The sequence below is a fragment of the Megalobrama amblycephala genome, linkage group LG10 (genome assembly GCF_018812025.1).
Source record: "Megalobrama amblycephala isolate DHTTF-2021 linkage group LG10, ASM1881202v1, whole genome shotgun sequence".
Taxonomy (NCBI): Eukaryota; Metazoa; Chordata; class Actinopteri; order Cypriniformes; family Xenocyprididae; genus Megalobrama; species Megalobrama amblycephala.
This window is the reverse complement of record NC_063053.1, coordinates 24,438,203-24,465,865: the sequence shown is the minus strand read 5'-3', so window position 1 is coordinate 24,465,865 and position 27,663 is coordinate 24,438,203. Positions and strand designations below refer to the sequence as shown.

Below are 27,663 nucleotides of genomic sequence, written 5' to 3'. Positions count from 1 at the left end.
ATATATAAAAGTTCACCCTCTCTGTGAAGCATGAGGTGTGGCACACATTGAGGGCCATCAACCCCAGAAAGGCTGCAGGCCCTGATGGTATCTCAGGACGTGTTCTGAAAGACTGTGCAGACCAGTTGGCTGGGATCTTTACTAGAATCTTTAACAAGTCCCTATCCCTGTCTGTTGTACCACCATGCCTTAAATCGTCCACTATAGTCCCTCTATATTCACCCCTGTGGTGAAGTGCTTCGAAAAACTGGTAGACAAATTCTATCATTTCTACCCCCCATCTTTGATCCACATCAGTTTGCCTACAGGGCAAATAGGTGCACGGGGGACGCTGTAGCTCTTCACACTGTGTTGACCCACCTGGAACTACGCTCGGCTCCTCTTTGTGGACTACAGCTCTGCGTTCAACACCATCCTCCCCCACACACTGGTGTGTAAATTGTTGGACCTGGGTCTGCCAAACTCCACATGTCTTTGGATCAAAGACTTCCTGACAGGACGCACACAGAGGGTCAGAGCAGGCCCCCACAGCTCCCCCCAGGGCTATGTGTTAAGCCCCCTGCTCTACACCTATGACTGCACACCTTTCCACTCCAGCAACACCTTCATCAAATTTGGATCTCAGGGGGTGATGAGACGGCCTACCTGGACGATGTGAAGCGGCTGTCAGTGTGGTGCAGAGACAACCTGATCCTAAACACATCAAAGACAAAGGAGTTAGTCATTGATTTCAGGAGGAAAAAAACAGACATTCAATCCATATTCATTGACGGGGACAGTGTGGAGAGGGTCACAGACTTCTGTTTCCTGGTAGTTTGTATTGAGAAGGACCTGACCTGGGGCATGAACACCACAGAATTAGTGAAGAAGGCACAGCAGAGACTCTACTTTCTGAGAGTCCTTAAGAAGAACAACATCGCCCAGAGTCTGCTGGTTTCCTTCTACTGCTCCACCACAGATAGAGAGTATTCTCACTTACTGCCTCTGCATGTGGTTTTCCAGCTGCACTGCGGTGTACAAAAAACAGCTTCAGAGGGTCATCAGGACTGCAGAGGAAATCATCGGGTGCCCTCTCCCAACCTTGGAGGATCTACACTGTTCCCGCTGCCTCAAAAGAGCTTACAGCATCATAAAGGACACATCTCATCCAGGTCACTCTTTTCAATCTGCTGCCATCAGGCAGAAGGTACAGATCCATTAAAACAAGGACAAACTGACTCAAAAACAGTTTTTATCCAATAGCTGTACAAGCTCTAAATACCACCTAACATAATGTTACATTATATATGTAAGAAGGGATTTTGCAATCATATGTTCCAGTTTCACTGTGCAATAAGGTTTTCACCCCTTGCTATAGGGGCTCTGTGACATTCTGATGTGTAATATACTCTTTTTCCAAAAATATTTATATTTCTTTCTATTCTGCACATTCTATACATATCCATTTTTTATTTTTATTTTACATTGCACTGGTTTACTGTATATATGTCATATTTGCACTGGTTACATTTGTTTAAATTGTACATTTTCATATGTGTGTGCACTTTTGAATGAGACTAAATTTCGTTGTACTGATGACAATAAAGTAATAAATTAAATTAAATGAATTAGCAACTTAACTGCACTCTTTTTGGCCATGTTCCAAATTGTCTTTACCAGAATCTGTCATACTAACCACACTGCAGGCTGATAGTGTAGCTTTAGCATTCATTAGCTAGATGACTCATTCTCATGAAATGGAAGTCAGTAGTTCCCCCCTACCTATCGCCAATGGGTTTTTGACTCTCAACACGCTTTTAAAATGTAAAAGTTTAGATTATGTTTCTTTGTCATTGCAAATCTGTTTTTGAGAGTTTGGTGCCCTTTCCTGGAATAATTACTCAATTTATAATATAGGAAACAAGACATATAATGACTTATAATGCTCTTGTCCTCATACCTGGGTGGTGTGTGTGGTTGATAAAAGTGAGATTTGAAACACCTTGAATGAGTCTGAAACAAGGTGCATAGCTTATTTAGAGAGGCATTTATTTAATATTTATAAATGTATACATTTTCCAACAAAATCAAAGCATTTTTCATAAAAAGGGAGGGAAGACGTTTACATTTATACATTTAGAAGATGCTTTTATCCAAAGCAACTTACAAAAGAACAAAGAACTCATCAAAGAGCCAACAACCGCTGTACAATGTCAGGTTTATTAGACAACTAGATTAGGAAACCAGCAAAAGAAGAGTAGAAATGCATATTTTACTACTATACAATACATATAAGTAAATATAGTCACCAAGTAAAAGAGCAGCTCTTGGTCACAAAACATATCTGATGAATCCTGGTCTGGAGAAGTAGTATTCACATCAGTCAGTCCATCAAACATGGCACTGCAGGAGCTTCTCACCATTATTTACTTCATCCGATATGGACTTTCCATTATTAGGATAATAAAACCATGACAGTTTATGATGACTTGAATGAATGGAAATGAATAGACATATCTTCATTTAAATCACATTTGAGACATGTGCAAAGTCTATAAGGAGGTGTGTTTCTCCACACTGGTCGTCAACCATGCAATCCATACCCTGCTCCCTTAATCAGACTCTAATTTAGGGCATGTAAGAGATTTTGGGTGTATATATCAGCAGATACTCACAGTCATGTAATGATCTAATGCAGTCATCTCATTTTGTTCTCTGCTTCAGTTTCAACTTCAGGTGTTCCGGGTTTATTCTTGTAATGACATTAACTAACTAAGCAGGATTCAAAGAAAAATATCCAAAAGATATCCAGGGTTCCTACACATTTTGACTAACAAATTTCCATGACTTTTCCAATTATATAGAACAACCACTTACCTGGCGAATTCCACAGTGACTGTTTTTTCTTACTGATTCTGATTCCAGGAGACATAGACACCAAGATGATTACATTTGGATATGGATGGAGGAAGAAACAGATGGACATAATCAAGAAAGGTTAACATGAATGTAGATCACATTAAAATGGACATCGACCCCTGGTTTCCTAGACCAGGCTTAAGCCTAGTCCCAGACTAAAATGCATGTTTGAGCTGGTTTAAGTGAAAGTAACTTGCACTGATATATCTTAAAATATGTCAGTACCATTGTTTTGTCTCAAGATGCACACCAGTAATGTTTTTTTCCCTAAGGCGCATTTATAAAAGCTACTTAAATGTCCTTATTAAACTAAGCCCTGTCCTCTAACCCTAAGACCTGTGAAACCAGGCCCAGACTTTTAAATCAATGACTACAAACAGACTTTACCGATAACATCAAGAAAAAAATAAGCAGGCACCACCCTGTGTGAACTTCTCTCTAGTCTAGCGGCGTTAAGAGGCTTGATGTGTGTCAATTATCTCATGTAGTCTGTGATGGAAATTTCTTTGATGGAGAAAAATTTCACATCATTTTAAGTGTAGTGAAGGGGGGTTTATGGGAGATCGGAAATCTTATGATTCTTTTGTTAGTTTGCTCAATCCCCGTTTCATGTTCTTAAAGGGATAGTTTACCCCAAAATGAAAATTCTGTCATTAATTACTCACCCTCATGTGGTCCCACACCCTTAAGACCTTCGTTCATCTTCGGAACACAAATTAAGATATTTGATGAAATTCAAGTGTTGCTGAAGCACATATCAACCTAGCAACGTCATTGCACCTTTTGAGGTCCAGAAAGGAATTAAAGAAATCGTTAAAATAGTCCATGTGACTGCAGTGTTTCAACCTTAACGTCTTATGTCTTTGAAACCTTTCTGTATTCAATGATGTTGCTGCCTATGTGTGGTTCAGACCCTTGGATTTCATCAAAAATATATTAATTTGTGTTTTGAAGATACTAAACAAAGGTCTTACAGGTTTGAAACGACATGAGGGTGAGTACTTGATTTTTGGTGAACTAACCCTTTAACAGTTACATGCTTGTATTGAAGTCTGAAATGCTGAAATATATGGTCATTAAGCAGTCTATAACTTGTTTTATGATTAAGCAGTCTAGACATTTTGTGATTAACGATGGGAAGTGATCATCTGTTATTTTTATATATCCTATAAATGTGGGTGCATTTCTCTGTTCAAGAAGTTGCTTTGTTTCCATGGCTAAGCAGACTCCTGGCAGTTTCTCCAAATTTAGTATTATTTTTCTTTTAAAAGTATTTACAATCTTTATGTTGGAATGTAAATACCATAAAAGCTCAACAAGTACGCAATATCAACAATGAGTGAAACCAATCACTAGTACAGATTTTAGCACAAAATTAAAAACAACCCCCTGTGGTACACATACCATTTGGATTTCACTGACCTAAAGCATTAGAAATCGTTGGCACTATTGAGAGACTACTTTTCTAACAGACCCAGAGTGATTTGTGGAATGCATTTAATTATTGTAAAATGTGTTAAATGGAGCTGATGCTTCCAGGTAGCTAAATTTACATTACATATAAAATTAAAAAAAAAAAAAATCATGCAAGGGGAGGTATAGGTAACTTTCTTGAAAATCACATGTGTATGATACAAAGCAAAGTTCACTCCTTACCAAAAGACAACAGTAAGGTAAGGTGATTAAATTGTCTCGTCTTTATTTGTCATTAAACTAAATGTATAAAACAGAACAAGTAAAAACTCAAACAAGTAAAAGTCTAACATTCTTGCAAAATATTTCTGTAATTTGTATGTATCGAAAAGAAATCTGATTTACTTTAATTCGACATAAGCTGTATAACAATACATTCTGAAGTTACAAAAAACAAAAACATCAACAAAAGACATGGCACTGTACAAGTTGACAGCTGCAATAGCTGAACAAAACAAAGGACCATTTAAGGAATTTCCTCATCTCAAACTGATGGGTTAGATGTCTCTGTCTTATTAGTTTCACGCTCCCATTTCTCCAAAAAAGCCTGTAGGTTGAGATTGAAGATATCAATGCCCTTCCCAGAGAGGTGAACCCCATCTGGTCTGTAGTGTCCCAAAGTGGGTTTTATGTTGCTGTGGCTCAAAGCAGAGCCACCCAGTTCCGGCATCATTTTTTGTATGCTGTCATTAATGGCCATACGAATGATGTCCATTTCTTTGCTATCTTCTGTACCCCTCCAGGACTGTCGTGAAAGGATGCTGGACCACACCAGCAGGCACTGGGGGAATATGCTCTTCAATGAGGTCATATCTTTCTTCACAGTCTCAAAAAAGGCTTCTGGAGCAGTTGTGCTTATGTCATTTCCACCCAAGTGGATTATAAGCACATCAGGTTTGGGCCAGTTGTCTTTGAGCTGGTGCAGCAAAGGTACAAGCTGTTGCCACGTCATGCCCTGCACGCCCTTCCACCAGATGCGCACACAGTTTGGGTGCATGCCCAACTGCACTCCATACTCAGGGGAAGTAGCCCTCTTCTCAGCCCAAAACACAAGAGAGTGGCCACATATCCACACATTCTTTATCTCACTGGGGGAACTTTTACCTGTAAATATGTTACAATATAGGGTGTACATTAACCTCAATAGGCTTGATCAAGTGAACATTTGTTTTTGTTTTTTTTTAAAAAGATGGTCCATAATCTAACATCATTTCAAGACCTACCAAGGGATATTTATAACAGAAGACCTGTTCCTAATCCTGACAATCCTCATCTAATTTTGGCAAATAAGTTGACAAACAATAAAGAGATGTAAAGTATCATTTATCTTATCTGCCATCTGATCTGCATCTATTGTTTTGCGAGAACACACGTCTACACTGGAAGCGACTGGGTCGAGTCGGCTTGAGATTGTCTAATCTAGAAGCAGTGTTGAAGCTGATGCCCCAACTATGCACTAAATCATGGGTAAACCAACAACAAAAAATTGACTTAGCATGAGATATTTTAGAATAGCAATTTGTTTTACATAATGCTACTTTTGATACAACTGCATTTACATATGGAAAGAAATCAACAAACCACAACTTTGAAGTAAAGGTGAGTTCACATTAGCAAAATTTCGCAGCTCACACAGAAGTCACTTTCAAACCAAGAAGCTTTCTGCGAAATTTGTGGAAATACTTCACCTTCACCTGATCATGTGGATTCCTATTGAAATTACTGTATTTCACCGGCAAAAATTCTCAAAGCAATGGTACATGCGGGTGCACCCTAAAATAAATGCACTGCAAAAACTTTTAGACATTATAATAATGATTTTAAATAACACAAAAAAATATAGTGTTAAAAGTGAAGAAAAAAAAAAGGAAAGAGAAACAGGGCAACTGTCAACGGAAAGTGCACCCCAACATGCGTTAACAGAGACTTCCGGTGTAGACACGGAATATATTCCAACCAATCTACTTCTAATGCGCACATCCAGTGTAGAGAAAGTTTCCAGCTTGCTCTCTGAAAAAAATCAAATACTTTAAAACATAAAACCACTATTTAAAAAAAACTACTACCATTGTTTTCACAAATTCATCAAGATTCTAATTTTATAGTCTGCTATTAAAAAAAGAATCCAATCATTTCAACCATGGATCCCAGAATGCGTCAAGCCATTATAACACTATTTCAGTTTTTCCTGGTGTGAATAAAAATCCAACAAATGACGACTCTACTAACCCCTGACTTCTGATGATGTAGTTCATCTGGATGCCACATCTAGCACCTATTTGCATTTTGACAAGTATTGATTTTGTTGTGATAGTAGGATAGTAGGGCTGGGACAATACATCGAATCTCCATACGAAGAATCTGGAGTGATTCTCTCTCAGATCGATTCTGAGCTTATTTTCTAAACAGCAGATGGCACTACTTTATGTGCTTTAGAAACACTCGTATACTGCCTGCTTCCAATTTCTTTACACACACTACTTAAACCTAGAATAATCATTCATAAATTTCGAAAAGGTTGAAGGGAATTACAAATCTTGCATCATAAAAGCATTCTGAGCCAAGGTGCAAGTATATTTAACCACTTACATGACAAGCGCTGTCCAGCATTCTTCTTCATGACAGTTTGAGAGTGAGCGGTTAAAAACTAGCCTAGAGCGCCATCTGGTGTTAAAACTAAGCTCAGAATTGATTAGAGAGCGAGAAAAAAAAAAAAAAATCAATCCAGATTTCTTGTATTGTTCGAGAATCGATGTATCGTCCCAGCACTATAAGATAGCTATGCTAATTTATGTTAGATGTGTATACGATAATGCCATAAAATTGTCTTGTTCTGGCGGGTTAAAATTATTATTCCCAGATCTCCAAAGTACTGTTTCCTAAACTCATGACAAAGGACTAGGTTAGGGCTAAGTACATCATGATCTCATACTGTCCCCAATATCATCTAAGAACTACCTGAACTACCTGAAGTTTTCTTGGGAATAAAAGTACTGGTCTGGATGACTAATTTTTTTGCAAGACAAGACTTAGAAAATAAAAAATAAAAAATAAACTATGCAGGTAATTACATCTGAAGCTCAATAAATAATAAAGAAGTCAATAAATGCCTGAACCTAAAGACTGGAAATACTAATACCTGTAGCTGAATTCCGATTTTGTCCACGTGCTCGCTGGGCTTCCATTTGCTGCTCTTTCTTCAGCTTCATTCTCTGGTTAAACTGTTCAAGCTGCCCAGAGCACAATTATATAAGAACAAAACTCTCACTGACAAAATTGTGCTAAAACAATCAGCAGATTCATCACAGGTTCCAAATGTTACAGGTGCCTTTATAAGCTGAAGACAATTAGCTCAATACAACATTGTCCTTGAATAGCTTCCGATATTTGCCACATCACAGAATTACAAAGTACGACATGAGTATAAAATTAACTATAACATGGATATTAAGGATCACCGAACAAAGGATTCCACATGTGAGAAGTTTGAAGAAAGATGTCATACCCGTTTCTTCTGCTTAGCCTTGATGTCGTCTTCTGTAATGGTAGCAACCTGTTTACTCTTGGCTTCCTCCGATGTACTTTTTGCTTGATTGTCCTCTGTAGGCTCTATGCTAACAAGTGCCCTGGCAGGCCCTGCATTAACTGTTTCAACTGTCTGGACTGTTTCTATTGTTTTGAGGCATCTAACAGGCTTTGTTGGGACTTGCTTAGCTGCTTTGTTATCGTAGGAAGCGCCCATTGAGGAGAGGTGGAGAGGGTTGTGAGTAGGTGGAGGACCATAAGAATATGGCATGGAGAGGTGAGGCGGCACACAATATGGATTGGCCATTTGTGCAGTGTACGAACCATAAGTAGCCATCATTTGCGGAGGCAATGCTTGGAGACCACTAGCATAACCTAGATTAGGGGATGGAGGTACAGTGCCATAAGGGTACAGACCAGGGGCCACACCCCAGAACTGCTGATCACTGCTTTGATATTGTGAATATTGTGAAGCTGAAAAGGTGGGAACATTGGAAGTTTGGGCATACTGGGAACTATCTGGTTGAACTGTGGTTAAACCGGTCACTGGTTGGAACGAAACTTGAGAAGCTGCGGTCAGCTCAGATGAAGTTTTGAAAGGATCTTGTTCGTCTATTGCTGGTTTCAAATTCACTACAGTTCTCTTAATGCTAGTTAGGTCTACTTCTTCCACTTTGGTCTGGTCTTTATATTTTACAGAGTCCTTATAGCTCATGTAAACCTTGCGATTCGAGGACTGAGCTGGGGAAACAGATCGGACACCTTCAGAGTCTGAGGAATCTGCCCTACTACTACTACCCCTGTGCTCAGATTGGCTCACTGATCGCTCCCTTCTTTGGTCAAAGGAGTGAGAAGATGCACTATGAGGTTTTCTCATCTTGCCATACAACCGCTCTTGTGTCCTGTCTGCTAATTTGCTAACTTCTGCTGTGTCTAGTTGAAGTCCTATTGTCTGAAGAAGACTCTGAATCTTTTCAAAGTTCTCTGACTTTCTGTCTTTATCTTCATTGCTTTCTTCAGACTGCTGACGAGCTAAGCTTTTGTCAAAACTACTATCAGGCATCTCTCTGTCCTCTACACAAGAAAGCAGGACATTTGGATTGACTTTCTGGTACTCAACAGACTGACTACGCTCCCTATACAGATTGTGATCAGTGTAATGTTCGTGCTCTGTTGCATATGGATCAGTACCCTCTTCATACTGATTCCATTGCTCAGAAAACCGATTTGGATCTTTATGCATGCTCCAATTTTCTGAAACCATTGGATGCCCATATGGACTTTTCTTTTCAGCTTTCGCAGTAGGGTCTACACCATACTTCATTCCAACAAGTTGAGAAAAGCCACTACCATCTTGAACAGCTCTTTCATGAGGCAAGAGGTCATCTTTGATAGGGTCATTCAAACGGGTTTCAATCTTCACAGCGTGTTTAACTCGTTCTGGGCCAGAATGTTTACCCATAAAGGAAGGCGGATCATTGTCTTCATCTTCCTTAAAAGGATCATATATCTCATCCATGAAGGGTATGTTTCTATCTAATTGTGGTTGAGTGGGTTTCTTGGTGTTCATTGAAGCCAGATCCTTTCTTGCCTCTTGAAACAATGAGTTAACGACACTGGTGTCAGCCTTGTTCAGAGCACTAAGGAAGCGTTCCATTTGAGTTGTAACACTGCGATTTTGACCTGATGGTGAAGTCTGACTCGTGGAAGGGTTACTGCTATGGGGATGGTCATGAGGCTGGCGAGATGTTGCCCTCTGTTGGTCATCATGAGAATTGTTACCTTTGGACAAGTTGGAAGATTTCTGGTCATGCAAAGACATTGAACTGGAGGCTTGTGCGAGTGGCTTTGGGATTGCTAACTTGTTAAAAGGAGGCGATCCAGTCACTTGTGAGGCTGCTGAAGACTCATTTATGAACTGCTTGAAAAAGGCAAAAGTACTATGATGAATGGGCTGTGGATTTAGGGACCTGTTAAATGGTGAAGCTGTTGGCATCTGAGAAAGTATCTTTGCAAAAGTAGAATCATCCTGACATGGTTGACCATATTCATCAACTGAGGTTGTGTCACTCTGCAAAGATACAAATAATAATACAAATAAAAAAAATACAAATAATTTTTTCACAAATTGTGTTGTGACAGGTAGCTTTTCCTTAAAACATCATGCTCGCTCTGGCTTCCGATAGTGCTTTTCCACCATTGAGCCAAAAGGTTACTGCTGATGAATCACACCAGTTTCCATTGAGGTGTACGTGACCTGCCATGATTTTGCACATCACTAAAGCTTTTCCACCAACATGTTTCTCCTGTGAAGAGTACAGTTGGCTAAACATGTTGAAAAGTTAATACATGGAATGGTTTGCAATGGTACCATTCTGAGCCGGGTTGGAAATGCTGCTGGTACCAAACTCATCATGCTCAGAACTGTTTAGCCAGATGGTGGAAAAGCGCTTCAAAAGTACTTTTTAAATCAGAGCTTGAAATCAGAGCACCATAGCTGGTGGGATGCATAACCTGGCAAACTACCAGCAACTATTCAGCTACCATGTCAGCTACGTCACCACCTTAAGCCGTTTTTTTTCCACCAAGGAGTGCTAATCTTTATAATATCCTTTACAATGAACAAACCTGAGAGCTGTGAATCTCTGAGCGTTTCTTCAAAATGGACTTTTTCGGTTGAACATCAGGTTTTATTTCAGAGCTCCATAAGTTCCCTTTAGACATTACAAATTTGTCATCTGTGTGCGTGTCAAACTCATATTCCGCTTCCACTTCTGGCACTTCCTGAACAACTTTGACCTTCTGTTCCAAGGCAAATATCGCTCTTTTGCGTGCTATGGACTCACTGAGTTCTTCTAATTGCTTCTTTTTTCTAATCAATTCTGGATCCTCAATCTGAGGTAAAGATATCTTCTCAGACCATGCAGTGTTCAAAGTCCTCTCAGAATTACTTTCAAATGTAGAGCAGCCAGGTGTATTTGAGCCAAAAGCACTAGTCTGTTGACGGTATCCTATATCCATCTCTTGACTCTCACTCTTTATAAATGGAGCAGTAGTTTCCTTGCTTGCAGAAGCCTTAAAGAATATAAGAGAGACAGTGAGATGCAAGAGAAATTAAGATACAAAACAAAAGCTAGGAGTCCAAGTAAAAAACAAACCTGAGATTGAGGATCAGTGTGAGGTTCAGACTGTTTCTTCAAGATGGACTTCACCGGTTTTAGGTCAGGCATCCACACATTTTCACGATGTACATGTTGATAATCAAAAGTTGTAACTCCACTTTTTCCCTCTACCTCAACCCCAGGTTCAATTTTCTTTGCATTCTGCTCCATAGCAACAATAGCTTTCTTGCGTGCAATCATCTCGTTGAGTTCCATTAGCTCTCTCTTTTTTCTCAATAATTCTTCATCTACATTATCAGGGCTTTTAGCTCTGTTTTTGTTGCTGGAATCTTTACTACTGCTTTGTTTTGCATAGCGATCATATCTGTCGGCTGGGCTGCGGCTTCTCTTCCTGGCACTTTGGGTGCTCCTTTCTCTGCTTCTGCTGCGACTGCAACTCCGTCGGTATCTCTCCGAGCGCTCTTTGCTACGACTGCGACTGCGTTTGTGCCTGTATCGACTGTCCCTCCTCTCACGGCTGGAACTTCGGTATCTGTTGTGGTAGCTCCTGCTTCTGTCTCGGCTCCGGCTTCTGCTGCGACTATATCTGCGTCTGCCACTTTCTCTGCTTCTGCTCCTGCTTCGACTATACCTACGTCGACTATTTTCCCTGCTTCTGCTCCGCGCTCTATCACCTTTAGATGTGGTCCTTTCTTGTTTAATTTCACTTTGCTTCTTCAGATCTTTTACAGATGACAAAGATGGAGATGCCTTGTCTTTTCCCTTGTTTGGCTTGCTAAAGATCAAGAAATTGTTAAGACAAATCGCATAAAAATGTATTAAATGTTACAACACATGGACAACATAATATTTAAAAAAAATAAAACTGAAAAGTGGAAGATCTACAATGGAAAACCTTAAATATACATTCTATATAGATAACTAGCAAAATTAAATGTAATTAATTACAATACACAAGTATTGAATTAAATGTTTAAACAACTTTTTTTATTGGAAATACTTAATATGTAAACTATATATACAGAATTACAGAAGATAAAAGTAAAGCTGATGAAATGGCGAATTAGTTTTGAGGCACATTTCTCCATTGTGACCAAACATTTCACTTCTACCCATCTATGACAAAAAGGAGACTTATTGTTTTACTGTCAGACTTATTCTCAATGTAACTATGTTCTAATGAAGTACTCCTTTAGAACAACTGTGCACTAATGGGCTAAACTGACCTACTTACTCATGATTTACTTACTCTACATCCATCGATTCACTGCTTTTGTCCTCTGTTTTGACCTCTGCCTTGATTTGTTCTTTTGGATCCTTCAGCAATTTGATGGTCATTTTCTTCTGCAGGCAGCCAAGCAAATGCGGTAGAACTCACATTTAGGGATCAACCAAACCATGGAAAGTTACTAAACTGATAAACCATATATTGTATAAACTAGGGGTTGCACTGACTAGTCGATTCGTTCTGATACTAGTCATTATTCTGCCACATGAACTGGGATCTTTGCCAATTAGTAGTGGATCTACTTGAGTTGCGCTTATTCCTTACATGGTGACAGCAAGAGGAAGATTAACCTGTCACAGACAAATATATTTTAGAATCAAGCAAAAGTGAAAACAATGAACCCTGATCATTCATAAAGTACCAAACACATAAGATGGTCTTTGTTTAAATAAGCCAAAATTATTGCGAACTACACTGAAGCTACCCGTGTTGCACAGAGGCTAAAAGAAACTAAGCAACGTGTTTTTGACCACTGATGCTGCACAGTGTATTTTGATTCATTAGGTATTGACCCACCAATTTTTTTTGGATGACTAGTAAAATGAGTAGTCATGCAAACCCTAGTATATAAATCTTTCAACAACAACAAAACAAAAAAACTCATGTACTGCACCTTCTCTTTTACCCCAAAAGCCTCTAATTTTGGTGCCGATGTGAAGACACTTTCATTCAGTCTCCTTATTCTAACAGCGTGATTTCCCCCTTCAGCTGCTTCATTCTTCAAAAAGTATAGCAATTAGATCAAAAACTGGATTGACAGATCAGTATCCAAAATGTATCCTTTACTTTTCCAGCAAAAGCCAGAACTACAAGTAACAAAATACTGGGCAGGAAAAAATTTAGTAGTTACAAAAAGTCCATGAACAAAATTTGTTACTGTAATAACAGTAATAATGTAATACAGCAGAAGTCATGATGTTTCAGCGGCTGAGAACTTACCGGTACTAACGTAAATTCAACCTTCTCATACAAAGTGAGTTTGGTGTCCTCCATAACCTCATTTATGTCAAAAAATAGCTGCGGGTCCTGTTGTGTCTTGATGAACCCAAAATTATCATCCAGCTTTACAACAAGCCCCTAATAGATAAAAGCATGTCATAAGCAAAATTAAATCTTGAATTAGAAATATCTAATATCATATTTTAAAGATTAGCTGTGGCAAAACACAGCATCTGTTCCTCACTGGTTCTGGTTCTTTGGCAAATGCTAAAATGTAGGGATGCACCAAAATTTAAAATTACAAAAATGCCATTACCTTCATTTTTGGTTTTGTGGTGAAAAAGAAAATAGGCCAAAATATTTGCCAAAAATATGAACAATAATCATTGCTTTCACAGATCTCATTTCAGAAACTGACATGGAGAGGAAAAAAAGCATGCACAAGAAATTATTTTACATTGGACAGTTTAAATCCCAGAGCTACTGAAAAAGAGCTCATGTTTACATGTGTACACAGTCTGATATGTGAATTCAAACAACAAGTGTGATTCGTTCAATCACACTGTTGAGGGTCTATGAGAAATATCATTCAAACGTCTGTTTAGCTACAATGCTCAAATCTTCAAAAAATGCACTGTAAAAACACACTGATGACCTTCAAAGAGCCAGTACCCGGTACTACTGGTACTGCAGAAAGGCAGACATCATTACATCTTTACATTTTTTAATATTGACATGGTACCAAAATATAAGTACGTTTGAAAACACTAGTCTGAGATGCCGGAGATGTTGAAGCAAGCAAAGAATCTGCGATCATTAAAGGTCCCGTTTTTCGTGGTTTTTTGAAGCTTTGATTGTGTTTATTTGTTATTTTATTTTGTTATTTTGTTTCGCGTGTAAAAAAACACAGTATTTTTCACATAATTTACTTATCTGTATACCGCTGTTTCCACTGTCATAAAAACGGGCTGATGACTTCCTTGTTCTATGAAGTCCCTCCTTCAGAAATACGTAACGAGTTCTGATTGTGCCAGCGGTTCCTGTGTTGTGATTCGACAGCAGCTTAGCGCTCCTTGCCCGGAAAGGTCACGCCTCTTACCATAACGTGGAGATGCACGCGCTCAGTGTTATTGTAAACATGTCTTTAATTTTACCCTATCAATTTGAGCCGGAATCAGACCCGGTGATTGGACTGCGGGATGAAAATAACAGCGTTTCGACGACATGGCGACAAACACACTCTACAAACGCAACTCGTGTATTCCTGTGGGCGGAGGTTAGTCAAAAAACTGTTTTAGTGACGTCATTAAAGAAGGAAGTAGAGGGATGTAGTCCAAACTGGCCGTTCGATGTAGGCGACTTCTGTTAAATAAAATATCTCGCTTGGCATTGAACTTTGAGCTTTAAAATTTTACAGATTTTATTTATACTCTAACAACAACATTACACACTAACTAAAGTTTGAAACATGGGATCACGAAGAACGGGACCTTTAAAAATCTCAGGGTGTTTTCTGAGGTGGGTAGAGGTGTAACCCTGGCCAAATCTTCCTATGGACCTCTATCATCAATGATGTCCTCATAATAGCGATTAGCTACATCAGTCTGTGTATTATAACTCAGATTCACTGCCTCTGAAAAGTGCTTTGTGTGCGAGTACAGCGCTATTCACATGCAACTAATTACTATTAACCATGGACACATTGAGACTGGTCAACGAGTAAAACGAGTGAACAAATTAATAAATTGTGGGAACAAATTCTTAAAGGATTAGTTCACTTTAAAATGAAAATTAACCCAAGCTTAACTCACCCCCAAACCATTCTAGGTGTATATGACTTTCTTCGTTCTGATGAACACAATCAGAGTTATATTAATAAATATCCTGACTAGGGATGTCAATTTACACAAATTCCCATGATCAATCGTCGTTTAAATTAACGATCAATTAATCGATTAATCGTCAGCCTTAATACTGCAATATGCATCAACTGCAGTGGCTTATAGTCAACAGCATGACAGGGTGTGCAAATGCTGCTTAAAATGCCATGTTCCTCACCAAATGAATGAGAAGGGTTTTAATCTAATTAAAGGGCTAGTAGGATTGTAAAATTAGTTGATGTGATTGATCATTCATTAAATTACTTGCTGCCTCAGATGCGTGCTTGTCAGAATGTGTACTCCTATTGTGGATGCAAACCCAATGAATTCACAACGATTTGTTAAAATAGTGTTCTCATTAATGTTATGTAATATGACAGTCCCGATCATAGTTATTATTAGTTGTGCATTGATGTTTGAGCTGCGCATGCTGATGCACTGAATGAACACCGGTAAACTGTAAGCTGAAGGTGATCACGGCACGCGTTCTTAACCAAATGCATCCAACATGAGATAAATCAGATATAGATAGGCCTTCACAAAATAAACAATATTACAACTTACATTTGCACAAAACAAAAGGCTGCGAATGCACACGCAAATTACAGTCATGATGAAGGTGCAACTCTAGCTGTAAAATGGTCTGAAACATAACTCCAGCTTTATAATGGCAGTGAATGGGGCAACAAGCTTGAAGCTTAAGAAAGTGCATCCATCCATCATAAACGTACTCCACACGGCTCCGGGGGGTTAATATGGGCCTTCAGAAGGTGTAGGAAGTAGCGTAAGCGTTTTAAAAAGTGAGAGTTTTACACTTTCTTCATAAGTTGAATACAGAAGGCGTAGGACGTAGTGTAAGTGTTTTGAACTGCGAGAGTTTTAAACTTTGTAAGTTGAATATGGAAGATGGTCTGGCGGAAGCTAGATATTTTATTTTTAGTAAATTATGGGGTAATTTTCATTTTAAAGTGAACTAATCTTTTAATTTGTGGCCACAATTGAACTACAATGAGTGAATGAATTAAAAAATCATGGGAACGAATTTTCAAGTCAAAATGTTTGATACACACTGCTATAATAGCTTGAAAAAATAATTCTATCTTTCGTAGAACTGATAGTTACTCCAAAGCATAATTAAAAAAAGTTATGATCTTAATTTCAGTGCATTCCCTACACCCTGTTTGCTATCAATTAATGGAACTTCTTTGCCTATAACTATAATGTCCTAATATTATAACCAATGATGCAACTATGCAAGCCTAGGGATACTTTCATCTTTTAAAAAGCTAGATGCACCATGCTAACCTAAGACCAAATGTGCGTCTCAATCAGCTCCCTGGTTCAATAGCCTGATTAGGGCACTGATAAGGGAGTTGGCCACATTTATGCAATATACTGATTCACGACCTAGGAAGCTAGGGAGCTGATTGAGAAGCAGGGCAAGATATGGTACAGCTGCTAATCAACTCTTGTGCCTACTTCAAAACAACTACCTAAATGTTGTATAAACTTAACATCTTGTGCCAAATCACCATGGATAAAAACAATATAAAAACACCCACTATCTTTCGTTGCTCTTCAGAGTCTGTCTGGAAAGTTTCTGGCAGGATCTCTACATTGACAGCCCACTCCTCCTTGGTTACGTTGTTGGTGGAAATGTTGAACTGGACCTTGTCACCGATCATCATGGTGGCCTTTGTGATCATGTCACCTGACCTAAACGATAACCGTTTCTCAGTGCCCTCCACTGTGGTGACCAGAAGGCCCAAAGGGAGCTCTTGCTTGTCCATCTGCTAAAAAAATAAATAAATAATAATAATATAAAAAAAATAATAATAGGAACACAACTGCTATAAAAAAAAAATAATGCCATGATCAAGGTATAAAAAAGACGACATTAAAACCTCCCACACTGGTTCTATAAATAATTACAAAACGTTCCATGAATCTCTTCAATGCAACATGCAGAGCTCAAGGGACTTTCCAAAAACCCTCTAATGCTCTCAAAACTACTAGACTAACAAAACAGCATTTTTTTTTTTACATGCATTTCTGGATGAATGCATCTCTCCATGCATTACATTCTCATTTTGTTGTGAATGAGCACTCAGTTCTGAAAACAGCAGCTTGTCCCTGAAGGGAGGATGTGTCACAAAGAGGGATGATTTGTTTATCATTCACAGAATATGTTCATGTTTATGTTTTATACATATATATATCATTTACATACATGCGTGTGAATCAATATTTTTGGAAAAATGTACTTCTTAATGTATGTTGTTTTCTTTTTCTTTCTCTTATGTTTCAAGCCTAATCTGCTTTCGGTAGCCAAATGCTGTGAGAAACAACTAGTGAATAATACTCCTTTCTGTAGTCAAGGTCAAGGTCTTGGAAGAGTCTAGGGAGCCAGATAAAATGCTTCCAAATACAAAAACATTTACGTACACAAGGTAGTAGGGCTGGGTTTAAAAAAAAAAAAAAAAAAAGAACATTTTTTATTTTTTATTTTAATCAATTCTCATTTTGAAGAAATGATATTGAGTCTCCAATCCCAAGAATCAATATTTCAGTCTATGCCGTTTTCAGTGAACGAACAGAGTTTTGTAGCGCACATCCCATCCAATAAATCGCAATAAGCTTTGTTACTTCCAGAAATCCTACACATTTTCAATTTCAAAATTCCATACTTTTCCAGACTCAAATTTCCAAACCTCTCTAGATGTCCCAGACCCTATTTAAACAGTTCATTATACAGTATTATATCTGGTATATAGTAAAATCTAGGGCTGCAAGTTTTATCGCACAATATGAAAAATAACATTGAACTTAAACGCGATTATCGCTTAAACGTGACTATGAAATTGCAAAGGCTATATTTCAGAAAACTGAATAGGGGAAACAGTCTGGAAACACAAATATTTTTCCATACTCTATTTTCCTTTTTTTCCAGACCTGGAAAAAACAATCAAATTACATACTTTTCCAGACTTTTCCAAACTGCGTAGGAACCCTGTACTTCTGATATGAAACAAAGTCTCAGATTTCAAATTCTGTCCATTTTAAGTAAATACCATTTTGATGCTATTCATTGTGGCGTGACAGATTGCTGTAGCGCCTCAGTTCAAGCGATGCAGCAGCACAAAGTGCACGTGAACTGATCGTCTAAGAGATCAACTCGTTAGTCATCACCCGACCACTATAATGAGATTGATTCATTAAATAATAACCTTTAATGTTAACGTGATGTACCAACTGGGGTTCCCTGCATAGTTTACAGCATTTTTTTTTTCTTGAGGAAATTTGCCATGTACTGTACCTGATAGGCACCAATTAAGCAATACTGAATCAAAAGATCGTAATCGAAATCAAATCGAATTGTGAAATTTGTGTCAATACCCAGCTCTATAAGGTAGGCATATTATTGGAAGTCATTGAAGACCAAGATGGATGAAGATGAACTGGAAGTGGTAAAAGAATGTGGGAGGCCTTATGGTAAAATCTATCCAAATCTATCACCTATTCATGCGGTTTTAGAGATTTAAGATTTAAAGAGTGATATAACAACATTACGTTATTCCTTATCTGATTCTTACTCCAGAACAAAATTTAAATATATTTTTTTAAAAAGTAAATAGTTAAATAAGCTACTTTTTTCCCCCTTCAGTTTCTTGTGTACAGGTTGCGTGATTGTGAAAGCCTACCTCCTTTTCTTGGGTTGGGCTTTTCTTTGGGGCGATTTTGGCAATCATCCCCTCATATTTCTCACTGCTTACATCGGAGAAAGCTGACTCTTGAGAACCAGCCTCCATGGTCACAGGCCTCCACTGCAGATGAAGTGTGAATGTGATTTAGAAGAAAGTGAAAGTTTTAATGAGCACAACAATTTCCTAAAGTTATCTACAACAAGGACAACTATGAGCCTTTTATTAGTCTAAAATACCTTGTCTTTGCCAGGTGTGCCAGATGCGTTGTCCTTTAAGCCAGAAATATTTTCAGTGCCTCTTGCTTGTTGATTAAAGGTCACAGAGCCCTCAGGCAGCTTTTTGAGTCGGACAGCCTTCTTTGTGTCATTCACCTTCAACACACAGCATTTGTATGTTATGAAGCTTTGAATACAATCAAAAACAAAGCCAAAGTGTCGTACTGGTGAAACAAAGAGCCTAATAATTTCACTCACAGTCAAAACCGTGAGCTCCACTTCATCCATGACATTCAGCTCATCATCTGATAAATGGTCAGCAGCAGAAGCCGTCAGGTTATTATGGTTCTTTGTCATGATTGTCAGGGTTCCATCGCTCTTGTTCATGACCACACCCTGTGATTAAAAAATTATACATTTATTATGTTTTCAGAAGAAAATTTAAGTAGTGTTTGTCTGTGCAAAACTCAGGGCCATGATGCTAGGGTGTTCTGGGTGTTAACCAGGCTGACACTAATGTCTTTTTAATACTGTGGTCTCTAGACATGGCTTAGGTCTCTCCTTCAATGTAAATCTACATAACATCACATTTTTATTCTCTGCTAGACTAATATGGTAAGCCTGACCACCACAGAAAAGTAAAGTACACACATCTCCTCAACAAGCTAGATGATTTAGGATCATTCATGTCTAGCACAAAGGTGCAGGATGATACTTACACTGCCGGTTAGGGCTGCAACAAATGATTATTTTGATAATCGATTAATCTAACGATTATTGGAGCGATTAATCAACTAATCATTGATTAATCAGTATGCTTTGTTCGATTATTTAACAATTAGTTAAAATATTGGGTTATACTTTAACTAATAAATAAAACAAGGAAATCACTTCAGCTTTTGAAAGTGTTTTTTTTTTTTTTTTATTCGTTAAACTGGTACTGTTTTATTAAGACTGGGAACTTTTTTAATAAGTAAAAATATCCAATATGTAATATTGTGCATATTCTTTTGGAAATTCTACTCTCACCTGGATAAGATTAAAGAGGCATTTGAATTATACTACAAATCCCTATATTCACAACAGACACAGGTAAATATTGATTCAATTAAAACATTTTTAGACCCTCTCGACCTTCTTTCTATTGGACGGCATCAAAATAACCTTTTAACGAAAGAAATTACACAGGAGAAACTAGATAAGGCATTAATTAATCTTAAGAATACTAAAATGCCTGGTAATGATGGTTTGCCTTCAGAGTGGTTCAAAACATTTAAAAGAGATTTCACCACTTCTTATTTCATCATTTAATTGGACCCTTAAAGAAGCAGTTATTCCTCCTTCTTGGAGAGAAGTGATTATCTCAATTATACCCAAAGAAGGAAAGGACAAAACCCTGTGTAGTTCATATAGACCAATATCAGTTTTGAATGTAGACTACAAGTTATTTGCCTCCATTTTAGTGAAAAGACTTGAGACATTTCTGCCTGATTTGATAGATGTAAATCAAACAGGGTTTATTAGAAGACATCAGACTCATGATAATATTAGAAGAACGCTTCATAACCTTAATTGTATGAAGCTTTGTGTTAATACTTTGAAAAAGTTCATAAATAAAGGTATAGAAAAAAATAAGAATGCTTCATATAATACAACAAATCCAAAAAGATCATACTAAAGCAACTTTAGTTAGCTTGGACGCGGAAAAGGCACTTGATTGTGTGAATTGGGTATATTTATTTCAGGTTCTACTGAGGTTTGGCTTTTCAGAAAACTCAGTTAGAAGTTTCCAATCCCTGTATTTCAGACCCAAAGCTAGGATTAAAATAAATGGTGGCCTTACTAAAAAGATCAACTTGTAAAGGGGAACACGACAGGGATGTCCCCTTTCTCCCTTGTTATTTGCAATTTATATTCAGCCTCTGGCCCAGGCAATAAGGGAAAGTAACACAATTGGAGGGATTATTGTCAATAAAGTAGAACATAAAATAGCGTTATATGCAACGATGTGTTAATTTATCTTTCTAATCCAGGCATATCACTTCTTAAGCTATTTGATTCTCTTGAAGAGTATGGATGGTTCTCAGCGTATAAACTAAACAAAGAAAACTCAAACATTGTGATTTGGTTTCAATACAATAAAAGAACTTAGACAAAGATTAAATATTAATTGGAATCAAAAATCAATTAAGTATCTGGGTGTATGTTTAACTCAAGATTTAACAAAGTTATATAAAATTAACTACAATATAATCAATAGAAAAATTAAAGAAGATCTTAAGCGTTGGTCTTCTCTACCACACCTGGATTTTAATTCAAGAATTGAAAGTATAAAAATAAACATACCCCCGAGACTGTTACATCTCTTCCAATCTCTCCCTGTGGAAATACCACCTAAGCAGTTTCAAGAATGGGATAAACAAATCTCGAGATTCATTTGGAATGGAAGCAAACCAAGAATTAGATATAAATCATTGCAACTGGATAAAAGTAAGGGTGGCATGTCACTCCCCAATTTGAAAGATTATTATTATGCCGCCCAGCTGAGACCATTGATGTGTTGATGTGATTTAAAGGTGGAGACGAAGTGGAAGGAAATAGAAAATTAGTTTCAAGGGATACCAGTTCAAGCTCTAATAGGTAAAAAAAAATCTAATTTTCAAAACCAAAACCAATATGTTAATCCATTAACACAATTTACTTTAAATATGGTGGTTTACTATGGTAAAGGAACTTCACTTGGAGAAACAAATCAGGATTTTGAATTGGGTGGCGTACAATCCAGATTTTAAACCAGGGACAATGGATCATAGGTTTACGCAATATATTTATTTAGGAATTTCTGCACTATGTACAATTATAAACAATGGTAATATGGAGAGTTTTCAAACTTTAAAAGACAAGTTTGGTCTTGTAAATCAAGACCTATTTAGATATTTACAGGTTCGTCAGTATTATTTGAAAGAAATAAAGGACAATGCTGAGATTAATCAGATTGTGCAGGTTATCATACAGGCATATAAGAAAGGTACAAGTAAGACTGTATCCAAACTATATAAAGTGATAAGTAATTCAAGGAATCATTCAATAGAATATATAAGATTAAAATGGGAAAAAGAGGTTGGCATTTCCTTATTACCTGATCAATGGAATAAAATATGCACTATTCCACATACCTCAACAAGCTCAAGAATATGGCGTGAGTTTTGTTGGAAAAATCTGACTCGTTTATCATCACACCAAGACTTAAGGAATTACAAACAAGAACCTCTCACCCATGCTGGAGGAGCTGTGGGGTAGAAAAACCCCATCATACACATATTTTTTGGCAATGTCCAAAGATGAATGGTTTTTGGGAAGCTGTATGCTCTACTATTAATAGTTGTCACAGTTCCTGTGTGTCCCGGACTCCATTTCCCATAATCCTCCTGTTCTCCACACCTGCACTCACTTCCCTTGTCTTCTCCCCATCATCACGGATCACCTGCACCTGGACTTCATCATCACTCCCTTTATAATGGACTCACTCCCTTCACTCCTCGTCTGTTCTTATGTTTGCATATGTGTTTGGTTGTTGTATTACTCCTTCGTGTTAATAAATACCCTTTGTTTGTGCAAGTCCGTGAACGCCTTTTCTCTGCAGCACCAAACTGTAACAGAAGAACAGACCAAAACCGACTGGATTTCCACAAACCAAGGATGGATTTTCTCATTCATTTCTCCGAGGCTCCTGCTCCTCCTATGCCTCCCACTCCAATGTCAGTGGCGGATCGGCTCATTGGACTGTTGCAGTTTGGACGTTCGCTGGAGAGGTATGTGGAGGAGTTTGTTGAGTTATCTTATTTGACAAACTGGTCAGATGCTTGTTTAATCGCCCTGTTTCTGGATGGACTGGATGAGAGCACTATCCTTTCTAATGAACCTGACGATTATGTTTCCTTAAACGATACTATTAATTTAATCTTGTATTTAAATGACTCCAAATTCGTTGTTGAAGAGGTTCAGGATTATAAGTGCAAATCTCGTCCAGTCCTCCCCGAAACACGGGTGGCCTGGCCAGTTTGTCAAGCTCCGGCTTCCTCCACATGCCCCTCCAGTGAATTGTTCCCCTGTGTCCTGCTGGACCCTCATACCTCCGCTGGGGCCAGAGGGCCAAAGAAGAGGAGGAGGAAAAAGAAGCCGGCCAGTCTCAAACCCGCTCCAGTCTCCACCGCCAAGAAAGCCTCTCCAATCCCCGCTGAGCCCGCTCCAGTTCCTGTGGGGGTTTTAATAGTGTTTGAGGGGATGGACTGGACCCCTCTTCAAGCCGCCGAGCCCACAGCTCCAGTCTCTGCCTCCGAGCCCGCAGCTCCAGTCTCTGCCTCCGAGCCCGCAGCTCCAGTCTCTGCCTCCGAGCCCGCAGCTCCAGTCTCTGCCTCCGAGCCCGCAGCTCCAGTCTCTGCCTCCGAGCCCGCAGCTCCAGTCTCTGCCTCCGAGCCCGCAGCTCCAGTCTCTGCCTCCGAGCCCGCAGCTCCAGTCTCTGCCTCCGAGCCCGCAGCTCCAGTCTCTGCCGCCGAGCCCTCTGCTCCAACCACTACCACTGCCCACGAGCCCACTCCAGCCCATGCATCCACTCCATGCCACGGACCAATTAAGCATTCCCTAAACCTCCCCACGTCTCCTGACCCGCCATGGCAACCCTCGTCTCCAGACCCACCACGGCCTGCTGCAGCTCCTGACCCTCCATGGCCGCCCACGGCCCCTGACCCGCCATGGCTCATGGATCCACCCTGGAGACCTCCACTCCAGTCCGCTCCTCTCCCTGCACCTGCATGAGGTCTCCAGGGCGCCCACCCCGCGCGCCTACCAGGAGGGGGAGGTACTGTCAGAGTTCCCGTGTGTCCCAGACTCCATTTCCCATAATCCTCCTGTTCTCCACACCTGCACGCACTTCCCTCGTCTTCTCCCCATCATCACGGATCACCTGCACCTGGACTCCATCACTCCCTTTATAATGGACTCACTCCCTTCACTCCTCCTCTGTTCTTATGTTGGCATATGTGTTTGGTCGTTATATTACTCCTTCGTGTTAATAAATACCCTTTGTTTGTGGAAGTCCGTGAATGCCTCTTCTCTGCAGCACCAAACCGTAACAATAGTGTTTTCACTCTACATATACCAAAATCATTTTCTGTTTTATATTTGGGAGATATTCCAGATGAGGTTGGACAAGGTGACAAATATTTAAGATTTTACTGGCAACAAGTAAAAAGGCAATAACCCGAAAATGGTACAAAGTAGACCCACCTACGAGAGAAGACTGGCTTCAAATAGTAACAGAGGTTAGAGAAATAGAAAAAAAAAAAAAAAATCACATATACTTCGGCTACAAATGAAAATCTTTGAGAGCAAATGGTGGAAATGGTTAATATGTTCCTCTGTGGTTTAGATGATTGTGTATATAAATGTTTACAGATATAAGGTTCTGGTGAAATGACTAAAAGGTTTACATATACTTTATGACAACCTTTTGATGTTCCTTAAGGTTTATATGTAATGTATGGCAACCTTTGTAACACCCTTGCTTTTCCCTTTTTTTTTTTTTTTTTCTCCTTTCCATTTGGGTTCTTCTGTTCTCAGTAACAAAAAAATAATAAGTATTAAAAGAAAATGCTCCTCTCTAGATTCTTTCTTTTTTTTATGACTATACTTTTTGAAGTTCATTCATATAGTTCGTGCTGTAACAGCAGAAAAGAGGAGATAATAATAGGTTCACCTGCCGCTTGACCTGAGGTGCTACAGTGATCTGTCACTACACATTAAAGAGTGCCAAAACCACATGTATTGTTTGAATCTCGTAATAAAATTGACAGAATTTAAAAGCTGAGACTTTGTTTCATATCAAAAGTAACCTGATCTGTCTTATCTGTCGGCACGTTGTCTGTCCTCTTTGCTCTGCGATGTATCTTTCACTGCGTGAGAAAATGGACGTGTGGCGTGAGAACAGTGAGTATGAATGAGAGTTTGTGGCCCTGCATGACAACATTTATTGTAGTTATGCTAAATGTTATGTTTGTTATGTTTAATGCCATGTTAAACTCCCACATTTTACGAGTTCGACTTTGTTTGCACTATGCACTCCGAAACACTGTGTCTTCTTCTATTGGATTCGATCCGGGAGAGTTCAATTTGCAGTATTGCGCTACAGCGCCCCGCGTTATTATAGACCATTAAATAGGTCATTCGAGATGAAAAGACTATTCGACAGCAAAAATATTTGTCGACAATTTTTTACTGTCAACAATGTCGACTAATCATTTCAGCCCTATCGCATACAATGATATACAAAATAATTTAAAAAATTTAATTTGTACCAGCTGGTTAGGACAAAAACTCTGAATAACATGGAAAAGACACCCTTTATCACCAGACATGTCACGTCACGACTGGTTAAGAAATGGTGTTAGGGTGAATAAAAACATAGCACAAATTTACATGTAACAACAAAAGGAAAAAAGCCAAACAAATATACACGTGTTTACCTTATGAACCCTACTATGCTTGGCACAGTAAAACAATCTATATATTATATATACACAATACACTCAACGCTTCATTTAGATTTAATGTCATGGTTCAACACATTTCCTCTTGCTCTCAAGTTAACTCTAACTTCCTGTTTTCAATTTGCTCTCAGTAGCATGTGTTGTCGAGTAAGACACAGACACCTACACAGACATTCACACTATTAATAGACACACACACTATTTTCCTTTAAAAATGTCAATGTTACTGTGGTCCAAACAGACGCCTCTAAAACCTTTGCCATTCCTTACACGGGCATTTAAGTAGAACATTTTTCAGCATCATACAGATACAGAGACAATGCTCAATTTGTTCAGTATGGATTTTCCTGGATAAAATAAAAAGTAATGAGCAATTACAAGTGCACAGTGAGCATATATAATTCAACAGTCCTACACTGTCACAGACAAACCTAGAAAAAAGGTCAGTGGGATATGATGGGATACTTACCATCTCCCTGATTTCTTTGGTGAGCTGAAAAGTGTCTGGTGTTTTAGGTTTGATGTTTGTGGCTCTTTGTTCCTTGGTAATAACATTTGTCAGCAACTGGAACTCCACACGATCATACAGTAGCAGAGTTATATCGGTGTCCGCTTTTCCAAAGGGCAGTTTAATGGGATCCGTAGAGATAATGGTCCTGATGCAGCCAGGATTAACTTCCTTGACATTGCCCTAATCAAATACATAAAGAAAAAGATTTTTAATGCTTCACTCACATACTTCATGTTTTATAACAACTCTATTAGGGGTGTAACGTTTCGGTAAATAATAAAAAAATAAATAAAAAAATTGAACGGTTCATCTTAAATCTGACGACGCATCTATAATATGGTTTGTTGAAAATAATGCGTAAAACAGACCGAGTACGGCTAATGTATGTTTCTGAAGACGGATACGGATTCTGGCTTCCAACAGTGATCAACAAAACATGGACAAAAGAGAACCATATTGAAACTGAGACCCTAAAACCGTGATAAAAACCAAAGCATAAGTAATTTGAACTGTTACACCCCTAAACTATACAACAGGACATTGTTACCATGACACATTAAAGCAGTGGCTCTCAAAGCAACCCCTGTGGTACACGAAAATTATTTTGTCTATCGACATGAAATTCATAACTCTTTGTCGGCAGAGTCTGAGGTGATACGATTCGGTTTTGGTGAAAATTGGACGAATGGTCTAGAAGGAGTTCGAAAAAGTAGGTTTTGAAAGAAACTCAAAAACGGCAGACAGGAAGTTTGGCCAAATATGGCAAAATATGTTCTCGGCATGACCCAAGGAATCTATTGAGAGCATTTCATTAAAATAGACTAAGTTAATCAAAAGTTGTTAGCTTTTTTGTAAATTTCATTATAACTTTTCACCGCAAGGTGGCCCTGCCCTGAAACTTTTTGAGTACTGTCAGGGCATAGTGCCGAAGACACATAGTGAGTTTCGTAGCAATGCGATAATATGTTCATAAAATACAGCATTTTATGGCTAAATTCAAAATGGCTAGCGCAAAATGGCTGATATGGGTTGGATATCATTTGAGATGGATATCACTCGACTCATCATGATGCCCCGATTCTAACAAGACCATTTTTATGCTTTTTGGACAAATCGTTCCGAAGTTATAAGCCAAAAAACAAAAACAAAAAGTTTTTTGTATCTCCAGACCAGTAGGTGGCGCTATGCCGAAATGCAGCATGTTACCTCAAGACAGTGCTATATAGAATTTGTTTGCAGATATTTCAAAAATGGTTTGACAAATCGACTTGAATTCCACTTTTTCCCCCCACTTTTTGTCAGCATGGTCTGAAGATAATCTGGTTATTTTCAATTTTCATGAAAATCGGAGCAATAGCCTAGCAGGAATTCGAAAAAGTAGGTTTTTCAGAAAATTCAAAATTACAGGGAAATTTTCATGATGGAAAATGATCACGTCATAGGGTGCAATCTAATCATCTTGTGCTAAGAAATCATAGGAAAAAAAGAATTGTTTCTAACCCTTATGAGTCAAAAGATGGACAGGTGGTGGCGCAAGAGGCATTAAGTTAGAGACTCCAAATT

At 38.5% G+C, this 27,663-nt stretch overlaps 1 protein-coding gene across 5 annotated transcripts in view; it reads right to left on the bottom strand.

The window, feature by feature from the left end:
- Positions 1–1,354: 1,354 nt before the first annotated feature.
- si:dkeyp-121d4.3 overlaps positions 1,355–27,663 on the bottom strand; it is a 42,440-nt gene continuing 16,131 nt past the window's right edge. The window contains exons 7-19 of one of the 5 annotated variants that reach the window (XM_048205529.1): positions 26,059–26,280; positions 19,303–19,440; positions 19,066–19,200; positions 18,827–18,949; positions 16,688–16,918; positions 13,246–13,383; positions 12,920–13,024; positions 12,268–12,362; positions 11,055–11,793; positions 10,525–10,971; positions 7,877–9,967; positions 7,511–7,601; positions 1,355–2,894 (exon numbers count right to left, since the gene is read on the bottom strand). In XM_048205529.1, coding sequence (XP_048061486.1) covers positions 2,836–2,894; positions 7,511–7,601; positions 7,877–9,967; positions 10,525–10,971; positions 11,055–11,793; positions 12,268–12,362; positions 12,920–13,024; positions 13,246–13,383; positions 16,688–16,918; positions 18,827–18,949; positions 19,066–19,200; positions 19,303–19,440; positions 26,059–26,280 — 4,614 coding nt within the window. In that variant the 3' untranslated portion in view covers positions 1,355–2,835. Of the gene's footprint in view, positions 2,895–4,572; positions 6,382–7,510; positions 7,602–7,876; positions 9,968–10,524; positions 10,972–11,054; positions 11,794–12,267; positions 12,363–12,919; positions 13,025–13,245; positions 13,384–16,687; positions 16,919–18,826; positions 18,950–19,065; positions 19,201–19,302; positions 19,441–26,058; positions 26,281–27,663 lie in introns of those variants that run through there. The other 4 variants (XM_048205524.1, XM_048205526.1, XM_048205528.1 and 1 more) reach the window with 4 other exon arrangements.